Genomic DNA, 12,389 nt, shown 5'->3' with positions numbered 1-12,389 from the left:
GTTTTTTAAATCAAGAGAAAAATTTATTTTTTATGTTATTTTTTAATTTATATTATTTTTTTATTTATGTTATTTTTTATTTATTTTTATTTATGTAATTAAAAGACACGTCAGTAAACGTCCGTGATTATTATGTAACATTATATACATAAGATTAAAATATTTTTGACATTTAAATATATTGTCAAATAAAGATAGTACAAAACAATACAAATAGTAAATAAAATATATTACATAAGTATAATGTGTTGTTATATATATAAATATATTTTATAAATCATAATATATCGGTTATTGCTTATTCTTTATATCTTAAAGCAGGAACACTTTATTAAGTAGAATAAATTACATATACTCATAATTCTTCTTAGGCATATTATGCATCTTTTTATTAAACTTTTATTAATTTCAGAAGTCATATTTACATTTGTTGTATAATAATTATATTGCAAATACCAAATAAAAACGTACAATAAAAATACTAATTAAGTATATTTTACACACCTATAATTATTTTTATTGTAACTTCAGTATTTGCAATCTTCTCAAAATAATAAATTTATAAAAAATTATTTCTAAAATATGTTTAATTTGTTTCAATAAGAGCTTTATAATTTTTATGCGATATTATAATCCTTGCATACTGGACACGACGAGCGATGAGCGGTATCCGTGAGAGCTATGATTTTCCCGTAACAGTTGGAAAAAGCAGAGTTCTTACGGGATATTGCTGGTCGTTCATCGCGTCCAGTGTGCAAGGGCCATTACAAATAAGTTTCAGAAATATTTTAATAAACTGTCAGCAATATTTCTGATATATTTATAAAAAGATTTCACCCATTTCAGTAATATTTCAGAAAATTGTAAATGTTTTCAGTAACCTTTAAGCAAACTTTTTATAAAGTTTCAAGTGCAAGGATCGCGGACATTTTGCTGTTGCAGAACTGTCTCAGAATTGTTGCAGAAATAGTTTGTAATATTTATGAGATGTTTCATCTTTTTAGTAAAACATTTCTGAAATATTTCTGACATATTTTTATGCTGTATAAGATAATTTAAAGTTATGGAAATTTTACAATAGCCAAAAATGAGGTTGAGTCTATAAATTTTCACACCACTGTATTCTTTGATGTATGTGCGGATACATACATCAAAGAATGCATGTATCATGTATCTAATAAATAATTGTGTTTATACGTGGAGTGACAATAAAGTTCGATGAATGTTTCAATATCTGATGTGCAAACGCATGCAGCAGATTGCGACATCGTGCTTATCATGCATTGATGTGTCTCTGAACACGCCCGAACATGCCGAGCGTCTGCTCTTCACGAAAGCACATGCAGCTACACGTAAGCACAGAAAAGTTAGAGAGTCGAAAGTCAAAACACACGTCAGTAAACGAAAATGGAGCAACAAGGTAACATCAAGGTCTGTTACAAATTGGGCAAAATGACGTTAAAAATGCATGGAATTCGTTGCGTATGGCCACAGTTTCATGATCCTGCAAGTTGGTTTCTGCTTTACGATAATGCGCTTGCCCATTCTGCGGCTATTGTGCGGCAGTTCTTGAGACAGCGAGACGTTGCTGTATTGGATCATCTTCCCTACTATCCAGATCTTGCTCCAACAAACTCTTTTTTATTCTATAAACTGAAGGAGGCGGTAAAAGGGACTCAATTTGCAGACATTTCGGACATTCAGAATTGTGTCACAATATATAAGACGATTTCCAAAGATGATTTTTCCAAAAGTTTCCGCAAGTTTTACGAGCGCTGTCAAAGGTGTGTTGTTTCTGGGAGAGACTACTTTGAAGAACAATAGAGGTTGTTTGTATGCTAATTAACTGGTGTTCGTTCTTTATTAACATTCACCGAACTTTATTGTCACACCACGTATAAGTACGAGAGTGGTTTGATAAGTTTAGTAAATTTGTATGAAATGGCGTTATAATCCATTTGGTGACATGATACCTGGAAAGTTCAACTTTTCAACCCCCGCCCCTCCCTCCCCCCGACCAAATTTTAGCCAGAAGTGACACGTTGTTCACATTCGGTACACTGAAAAAACTGTTTGACGCCACCTACCGACTGTATATCAAGGCCTGTCGAAAATCACAAGTAGGTGCTACCAACGTTTTTTAGCGTGATATACCACAATTATAGGCGCTCCTGCTTGAAATTATGGCAACTCCTGCCATAGTGAGTCTAACAGCAGCGACCTCAATGCAGTGACAGGGGTAGTCACAACTTTTAGTAGAAGAAGTAAAATCACTGTCGTCTGCAGTAAATATAGCACATCCCTCAGATTCCAGATGGCGTTTCCTATTAAGAATGTGGTAGCGCCTGTCAAGCTCATTGTGGTAACTCCTACCATAGTGTTTTCGACAACGCGCGTCAAGTTTTTTGATTGCTCTTACTGAAATACGTGGAACGTGAACAACGTCACTTCTGGCTGAAATTTGACCTGGGGGGAAATTTGAAGAGTAGAACTTTTCAAGCATTATGTCACCAAATGGATTGTACCGCCATCTCATACCAAACTCGTATCATTAAACCCTATATGAGCACACATCTTTCCATATATCTAATCTTTGATTTAAATCTATGTCCAAATATTAAAATTTATCGTAACAAAGTCTCATTTTCTTTTATGAAAATATGCAGCAATCAAAATAACAAATCATATTCTTGTAAAATACTTTTTCTAAGTCCTCCTATTTTTTAAATAGATTATTATTAAAACAGTGCTATTGCAAACATCGAAAAATTTTTGCAAACACAAAATAAAGTTTTTATTTCAAATAATACTTATAATAATTGCTAATTTACACTTACCTAGTGATTTTATTAAAACTGCCAGTCTGTCATTTTTGGACATTTTATGCACTAAGCAGGAAGATTTACAATTTACAACAATGAATTGTGTAAACCACAAAGTTTGTTTATATTATTTATGTTGCTATTTAGTATAAATATAACTATATACAAATATAACGTGCGCAACATCGTGTTATCACTTTTGTATTTAGTATAAAGATAGCTTGCAAATATAATGTTCGCAATATCACGCTGTAATTTCTTTGTAACGCGTGACGTTTTCGTACATTGCTCATTTTCTCTTTCGCTTATTATCGCCCTTTTGTTCCCTCTTTTCCAGTATAGCGCGTGATGCAACTCTTCTTATTTTCTTTTGCTTGCTCACTATTGCACATCTCATTCACACTTTGCCAGTCTTAGTCGCGACGCCTGACAGCGTAAATTCGTATTCGACATTCCATGCCAACTTGCAGAGACGAAGACGACGACGACACCATATCTAAATAACATATAAATTGGATAAAAAAATAAATATTAATATCATTGCAACAAATTATCGTCATCATGGTGTATCATCAATAAAAAAAATTCAAATAATATAATTGTTTAATATACATATACCTATCCTTCGATAAAACCAATTCAGAGAGTACAAATAAATAATGCTAAAAAATTTGATCATTGAAAAATATGCTGTAGTGTCTTCCACAAGATTACTACATCTCCGTTTATACTGGATGTGAGATCCTACATCTCTTGATAAACGCATAAATATTCTAAATATTTTTAACAGTTCTTGAGTTTATCAGGACGATTAATTCGCAAGGAATTGGTTAAAGGTCGGCAGGAGTCACGGTAGAGACCTGTCAGCCTCTGTGCACTTTATATTATGCACTAGTGCAGTTTAAACTGCACTTTAACTTTGTATTTTATTTATTATAAATTTATAAAAGCAAAAATGCAAAATCGGGCTCTTTAGCGCACTGCATTATTATATAAAGAGTATATTAAAAAAAATTCACGAATCTATGTAACTTATTTTATGAGAAATAAACAAAACAATTTCCGTCGCCAGCGAATAATTCAAAATAAGTCGTTTTATTTTCGACCCAACTGGCCAATTGAAACCAAATTGCACAACGTTTCGACCGAATTCCGGTCCTTATCAAGTGCTTTAGGGTTACACCGATCCGCATAACAAATTTACATGCATCGTTGACGTGGTGTCCTGACAACGTCAAGACAAACGCAAAACTAAACAAAAAACGAAATAATACATTTAACAATAAAAAACTATACAAAATCGTCATAATATCGCGCTGGTCAAAAACAATAAATTAATTAACACTGTAAAAATCAGTTAAAAACTTACAATTCTTATGCGTTCCAAAACAAACGGTGAGATCAAAACGTCACAAGCCATATCGAGGCACAACGTCCGAACAGTAAGACAGTCAAAGCGAAATGAAATTGTCAAACGTAATCCGCGGATAGCAAAAGGTGCTCTGGTGGGAAAAACGAGCAGAACCGAATATACAGGGCCGACTAAGTAATACCAATGACACGGTTATAAATAGATGGCAGGCTCTCAGTATCGTTTTGTAAATTGATTGTGCAATCATGTTTTTTAATGAAAAACATTTCCGATATTTTTCTTTTTTTGAAATGTTTTTTTTTGTATAAAATTTTTGGATGCTGCCACTTAAAATCATGATTGTGTGCAAGACGGTGTTTGCTCACAACCGAATGATTATCTACATTTTTTCTGATATCACATCGATGTTCTTTGATACGTGTTTCTAAATGCCTTTTTGTCTGGCCAATATATACTGCATCACAATTTGCACAATCAATCTTATAAACTAACTCTGTCTGGCTGAGATTCGGCAACCCGTCCTTGCCCTTTCTAATGACACAGTCTAATCTCTTCGGGATGGTGTGAAGAACTCTAAAGTTCATGTCTCGCATTGTACGGCTAACATTCTCGCTAAGACCCTTTATGTAAGGTACAGTATTGCACCTTCGAGGATCTTGGGCCACTTCGTTACTGACAGGATCATTGTTGTTACGATTTCGCAATTCACCAAGTCGGACATTGACATATTTATCAACAATTTTCTTCGGGTAACAATTATTAATAAGGATCTTTTTTATTTCACTAATATTAGACTTGTGAAACCGCGCGTCGGACAAAAGAATCGCACGATCAACCAAATTCCTTACGATGTAAATTTTATATTTCATAGAATGGTTTGAAAAATAATTTATATACCGGCCCGAGAAAGTTGGTTTACGGAAACAATTTGTGAGCAATGCGCCTCCCTCGCGGATGACCGTGGTATCAAGGAAACTCAATTTACCATTGCTTTCCATTTCATAAGTGAATTTTAATCTATCGTGGTAATTGTTGAAACTGTCTAATAATTCACCAATACCCGACCTGGGAACAACCGTGAAAATATCATCTACATATTGTTTAAAAAAGGATATCCTGAAACTGAGCCGCTGTATACAATGTTTCTCTAAATCCTCCATGACCATGTCAGCTAAGATGGGAGAGAGGGGAGACCCCATCGGGCTTCCGAAGATCTGTTCATAAAATTGGCCGTTGAACATAAAACTAGTAGAACTAAGGATCAAGTCTACGGCACTCAAGAATTGTGGAAGACTGAGATCAGTTTTTGTAGTGATGTAATTCCATCTCTCTTCAATCGCTTTTAAAACCAGATCTTTAGGTACGTTAGTGAAAAGAGAAGTGACGTCTAACGAAATTAAAACGTCACTGTCTCCCACTGTTACTCCTCTAATCAATTCTACAAAAGACCAACCGTCCTTAACATATGATTCAGGTTTAGGAACAGATTTGTCTAAAATATTTTGCAAACGACTGGCGATATTATAGAGCGGACTGCCTAAAGTGGAAACAATTATACGTAATGGTGAGCCAATTTTATGAATCTTCGGGAGCCCGTAACTGCGCGGGAGATTCCCATTAGTGCAATTCAATTGTCTAAAAACTTGCTCATTGATTATGCCCATGTTAAACCAAGACTTTGCCAATTCGTTGATTTTTGATGTTATTTTTCTTATAGGATTGCTTTTCAATTTTTTGTACGTGGAACTGTCACTAAGTAAGTCAGTCATCTTATTAACATACGTACTTTTTTCCATGATCACGGTAACTTGGCCCTTGTCTGCTTTTGTAACAAAGACATCATCGTTGTTGCGGAGGAACCTTTTACAGAATCTAAATTTTTGCAAAATAAACCTCTCTATACACTTTATATGTTTATTAGTCCGCAAGAACTTAAACAACGAATTCGAAATACGGTTGTGCGCTTCGTCAACAATATCGTCAGAAATCTGGTAAACATTGAATTCGAAATTTTTAATTACGTCGACCACCGAATTTATGCGATCTCTCCTGTCATTGCTGTCAACTGGTAGAGCGAATCTATCGCCAAGACTAAGAAACCTCAGTACTCTGTCTGGGATTTGTTTGCTGCTAATATTAATAATCCATTTTTTGTGATCAAAGTTCATTAACGAATTAATAACTGGGTTTTGCGCAGCTATGACTAAGTTAAATTTATTAATAAGTTTTCTTTGTATTTTTGGTCATATGTATGGAAATAATCGTTGTTAGCATAGAAAAAATTGTTGACAACATGACCAGGTAAGAGCGCACGAAGTTGGTTCTCTATTCTAATGATCTTGGAACGAATAAAACATAAATTAACATTAGTATCATTAATTTCAAAATTAAGGAATTTTGTCTGTATGCGTCTCTTGAAAAGAGTAAACTCGTGTTTTACCCTATTACTATGCAATTCGATATTCAACTGCAGCCGGTGTAAGTGTGGAGGTAAGACATCAAATCTTCGACAGCGAAGCAAAAATCTTAGTTGTTGATTAGCGGAAATAGCCTTGAGTTTGATCTTCATCCAAGACTTCAATAATTATATTATGACGATTTTGTATAGTTTTTTATTGTTAAATGTATTATTTTGTCTTTTGTTTAGTTTTGCGTTTGTCTTGACGTTGTCAGGACACCACGTCAACGATGCATGTAAATTTGTTATGCGGATCGGTGTAACCTAAAGCACTTGATAAGGACCGGAATTCGGTCGAAACGTTGTGCAATTTGGTTTTAATTGGCCAGTTGGGTAAAAAATAAAACGACTTATTTATGAGAAATCTTGTTATTACGAATCCGTAGCACGAAATACACTGTTTCTCGTCAGCTCTATTCTGTCATCTCTGAGCACACGCAGCACATATTATTCAAGTCCTCGCCGAAATCCGATCACTGCTACTTCTTTAACTTTAATTTTCGCCCGAAGCCTACATGATATGGTGATAACTTGGTGATAACTTCGCCCCGGACACAAATTTTAAGTTTGATCGCTCATAAAATATTAGAAATCAACGAAAATAAAAAAATTTTCACTGGATTTGTGTTCAACATGCATTACTCTTCAGAATCACTTATCTCAAGACTCGGAGAAAAAATAATATTTAAAATTTTCGACGCGCAAAAAATTTTACTTTTGACCTCCGAAAACACGTTTGCCTTAATGAAAATCACATGACATATAATCTCACTAAACTCTGTTGGTCACATGAGCACCATAAGTAGTGTTTACAATATTAATAGCGAGTTCACACAATATACAGATTTCGAGATAATTCTAGTGACGACTCCGCCCCGGTCTCCCCTACATACATTTCACATAAATACAAATTTTTGTATTAACAAAAAGAATAAGTTATGTGATTCTGCAGAATAATACATTGTAATCCACTGTCCCACAATAGTACTGAAATAACACCTTATTTTGACTTTTGTGCGCTGATAGCGCTTAAACCGTCGATTATTGTGAATTTTGTCTATTATAACTTTCGATTAGTATCACATAACTATCAATTTCCGAAGCTTCAGCCAATTTCACCGAAATTTACTGTCCCACAATAGTACCGAAATACACATTATTTTGACTTTTGAACGTTGATAGCACCTAAATGGTTCATTATTGTAAATCTTGCCTATTGTGACTTTTGATCAGCATTACATAAACTATTTATTTCCAAAGTTTCAGCCAATTTCACCGAAATCCAATTTCCATAAGAATTGTGCGGGGTTCTTTCAGTTATGTATCAATTTAGCTTTCAAACTGTGATGTGGTTTCTCATGTTAGTTTTATTGGTGACTTCCCAGCGTGTTATTATTAATTTTAATTTTTTTCTTTTCTTTATACTTTTATATATGTCTTTCTTTATCTCGTCTGACCTTTCCAAGTTATTTATATGTATGTTAATTTAAATTATGTTATGGCTGAAAATGACTCAGTAAAGTCGAAACGTATCCATGTATTTTCATTCCTCATTAATTAATAATTATTTGTTTGCTCGATTGCTGGCCTTTTTTTATTATTTTGATTTATTTTATAAGAGAGGTAGTCTCTATTAAGCAAAGTCTACAATGAGAATTAAGGTGTAAACTTTAAGCTTTATCCTTTAAGCCGTAAGAAATTGACAAATCACAGTCGAGTGTGAAAAGAATACTTGAATGTGATTGATCAATTCCTTACGACTTATGGTTAAATGTTCTAAAAAAAGGAATAGTAGAAAACATCTGGACCTCAAGAAACTAAAAGATGATGATACGTGAGATAGGTTAAATAGAAGACGGGTGAGTTATTGAAAGACGCAGGTGAAAGTGTTAGGAACATAGAGGAAGAGTGCAACTGCATTACAAACAGTTTAGGCTTCGCGGCTAGAGATATCTTGGAGTAAACAAAAGGAAAGCAGAAAATGATGGATAACACAAGATATTATGAGTCTAATAAAGGAAAGGCGAAAATATAAGAATAGGTGAAGTAGGGCAACAAAGATATAAGACGGTAAAATGGAAAATTATTAGGGAATGCAGGAAAGTTAAAGAGGAATGGATTGAAAATAAATGCAAAAAGGTGGAGGATAAGTTAAAAATAAGAAAAACTGACGAAGTGCATAAAATAATTAGAAAAAATGTTAAAGAAATAGAATCTAGTAATAAATACATTAGAAATGAGAGGCGAGAGACATCTTAATTGGGAACGAGAAAAAGGCAGATAGGTGGAAAGAATATTCATGGAAACTATATACGGGACAAGAATTACGTGATGTACTGGAAAAGGAAAGTAGTGTTGTGGCAGATAACTTGGGGTATTGTAAAATGAGGGAAAAATTTGAGTTAGCATTGCAAATTAAAAATAAATAAGCGCCAGGTATAAATAAATTGCAAGCAGAAGTTTTAAAATGTGCTGAGCAAGAAATACGTTTATTTAAAATAATTAGCTATATATACAAAGAAGGCAAGATTCCGGAAGATTACAAACGGAACATCATAGCAACTATACCAAAAAGGAGAGATGCAAATACAAGCAAAAACTTCAAAACGATTAAGTTAACTTCCCTCGCGTCAAAAATTCTGACTAGAATCGTGCAAAGAAGAATTTGCTCTTTGTACAAAGAGCAAACGGCGGTTATACAAATTGAACAAGAATGTAGATAGATAGATATTAAAAAGAAAGTGAGACAGGGATGTTGTGAGACAGAAGTCGAGTTGACCTAGTTGCGACACAGAGCTGCCAGCGCAAGTCCAATTATTGCCAAATACATCTTAGGTGGCATTCCGGGCATCACCCGATTGCTAGCGCGAGTTCCGGCTATTGCCAAATGCATTCCGGGCATCATCCGATCGCCAGGCGATTGACTAAGGCCCGGAAGTAAAAACTAAGTCTGCATCGCGGAAGCTAATGCGCGAGATAAAAGCCCGCTTTTCCGAGAAGCGGCGGGCAGTCTAGAACGAAAGGCGATATTGCGCACGACCGAACGTAATCTATTATATTATGAACGCCCGCAAGTCAGGGCAGTGAAGTAAGAAGATATCTGTATCATTCAAATAATAACTTTATTAAACATCGTTTGAACAAGAAACTGGCTAAGTGATTCTCTTTCCTCCCGGCAGATCCAAAAAAACTCAGTGCCGACCCTGCGATCCAAGCTACGGCACAACAGGGACACGTGTAGTCATCGCTAATTTGCAACTTGTATATCTATCGAAGAAGTAATTAATTATGTAAAGAATAAATAGTTTTCGGAATTAATATACAGAGTCAAACGATTAACATGCTCAAATTCGCGGATGATAGGAATATTAGCATCTAGCAAACAAGAACTGGAAAAAGGGTGGCGCGAAAAAACCCGCGGTATGTGCGGAGCGGAGCCGGCGCTTTTCGTTCGCCTCGTGGGCCGGATCGCGTGGTGGTAGGTATCGGTCCGGGCGGAGCCGGTTTCCCGGTCGGCGTGGCCCAGAGCGCGGAAAAATGGCGCGAAGCGCGGCGGCGATATGGATCGCGAAGCGTGGGGAACGCGGTTGAAGCGGGTCGCCGGCCGAGACACACTCGGCGAAGACAGAGAATGCCGGAAGCGCTCTACCTTTTTGTCCGGACAGGCTTCGGATGTTTTGGATAATAGAGAGAAGCTGGTCCTTCGCCGAGACACACTCGGCGAAGACAGAGAATGCCGGAAGCGCTCTACCTTCTTATTCGGACGGTTTCGGGTGATTCGGATAACTACGAGAAGCTGGTCGTTAGCCGAGACACACTCGGCGAAGACAGAGAATGCCAGAGGCGCTCTACCTTACGTTCGGACTGGCTTAGTGCAGGAATTCAAGATCGGTGTTGTCAAAAGACGGGTAATCGGGACTCGCGTTCTGTGACAGCGACGCCGGGCTTATATACGCGTCGCGGCGGCGTCGCTGCGGCGTCGCGGCGTGGTGGGGGTAGCGACGGCGATCGCGAGCGCCGGGACGGTGCGGCGGAACGATCGGTGGTTACGGCGTCCCAACGCTGCGATCGCGTTCGGCGGTGTTCGGCCGCCTTCGGCACCGCTCGGCGCAGTGAGGCGGTTGCCGCGTTAAGTCCGTTTGCGGACTTTATTACATGTTACAAAAAATATGGGCACACCGTGCCCGGTCTTCACCCCGCGGGTGGTCGGCGGGGTGGCTTCGGCGAGGTGTTTGCGCCGGAACGATGCATGTTCGGGGGTGCATCGTTACATCGTTGCGTTTTGATTGGATACCCCATACCTACCCAGCGTTTGATTGGCTCTCCCGCCTAAAGTGTCCAGCGTCTTTTTGGGTCTGCACGTGGCGGACGACGCTGAAGTCACGCGGTAAAATAGCGGAAGAGCCGGCCAGCGCCATTTTGGTGGGAGCACGTGGTAAACGACGCTAAACTCGAAAAAGGATATGATGCTAAGATGGCGAAGGTGCCACGACCGGTGGCCCGACGACAAATGATCCGCGACACTTGAACCACGACAAATGAACCGTACGACAATTGGTCCAACGACGAAATAACCGAGGATAAAATAGCCGTAGGACAATCGAACCGAGGGACAAGTGATCCTGTCGGGGGTAATTACATGTAAGTCAGAACGTACGTGCACGAGGGAATGTCAAACGTACGCGCACGAGGCTACCGTTGGTCGGACTGTACCAACCGGCGCAAACATCGGTCGTATCACAGCTAGAAATATACCTAAAAAATATATAAAATGCCGTTAAAATTTATTACATCACAGCGTGGTGCTTTAATGTTACTACATAACGGATACTTGTACAACAAAAAAAGTGTGAACAAGCTGAATATAACTTGGCGTTGCGCTGAGTACCGGAAGAGGTTATGTAGCGCTGTAACTCACACAACAAGCGATAAACGATCTGGTATATAACACGCGTCAAATTATTCAAGCCCCAACATTGTCATGCAGTTAACTACGTTTATCATCCCCACAATTAATCCACGCGTTCAATATAGGTGAAATTGTTGGTGATCCACCCGCACACGATCATGCTGCTGATGTTGCACAGGTCGAAGCCAGGAAGGTTAAAGAGAAACTGAAGAAGAAGGCGAGCAAGGGTTGTCAGAATAACAGTGTAATGATTGCCAAGGTATTGAGTAAAGTGTCATCGCCAGTCCGTGTGCAGCTACCACCAATTACATCATTGACACGCACCGTTCAACGGGCGAGAAAGAATGACGAAGCTGTCATAGTAAACCCGAAGACACTGCAAGAACTGGTTATACCAAATATGTACCGGATGACTAACGATGACGAGCTATTTCTGTTGCATGATAGCGAGGGTGGTGCAGACCGTTTCGTCATATATGCTACCGCTAAAAACCTGGAGCTGTTGGCAGAATGCGAGATGTGGTGTTGCGATGGCACGTTTAACTCAGTGCCTCTTATTTTTAAGCAATTATACACCATTCACGGATTGTATCGCGATAAATTGTTACCGTTAGTGTACATACTGGCACCTAATAAGTCCGAGAAACTGTATTCATCCGCGTTGTCTGTTATCAAATGCCACCAACCAAATTTAAAGCCAAAAAGAGTAATGGTGGATTATGAGCGTGCGTTTATTGTTGCTTTCAGGAGTAAATTTACTGATTGTGCTATTTCTGGTTGCCTTTTCCACTTCAGTCAGTGTATATGGCGTCATGTGCAATCATGTGG

General features: G+C 37.8%; 1 protein-coding gene across 1 annotated transcript in view; it reads right to left on the bottom strand.

The window, feature by feature from the left end:
- Positions 1 to 347: 347 nt before the first annotated feature.
- The window catches only part of LOC143897710 (uncharacterized), a 248,959-nt gene continuing 236,917 nt past the window's right edge, over positions 348 to 12,389 (bottom strand). Inside the window, exon 4 of the mRNA XM_077406549.1 lies at positions 348 to 3,318. Within this exon, the coding sequence (XP_077262675.1) occupies positions 3,236 to 3,318 (83 nt within the window). The 3' untranslated portion in view covers positions 348 to 3,235. The remainder of the gene's footprint in view (positions 3,319 to 12,389) is intronic.

The sequence above is a fragment of the Temnothorax americanus genome, unplaced genomic scaffold, assembly GCF_048541705.1.
Source record: "Temnothorax americanus isolate GAGA-0224 unplaced genomic scaffold, ASM4854170v1 Scaffold21, whole genome shotgun sequence".
Lineage (NCBI taxonomy): Eukaryota > Metazoa > Arthropoda > Insecta > Hymenoptera > Formicidae > Temnothorax > Temnothorax americanus.
Note: the sequence above shows the minus strand (reverse complement) of the source record. Positions and strands in the feature narration are given on the sequence as shown.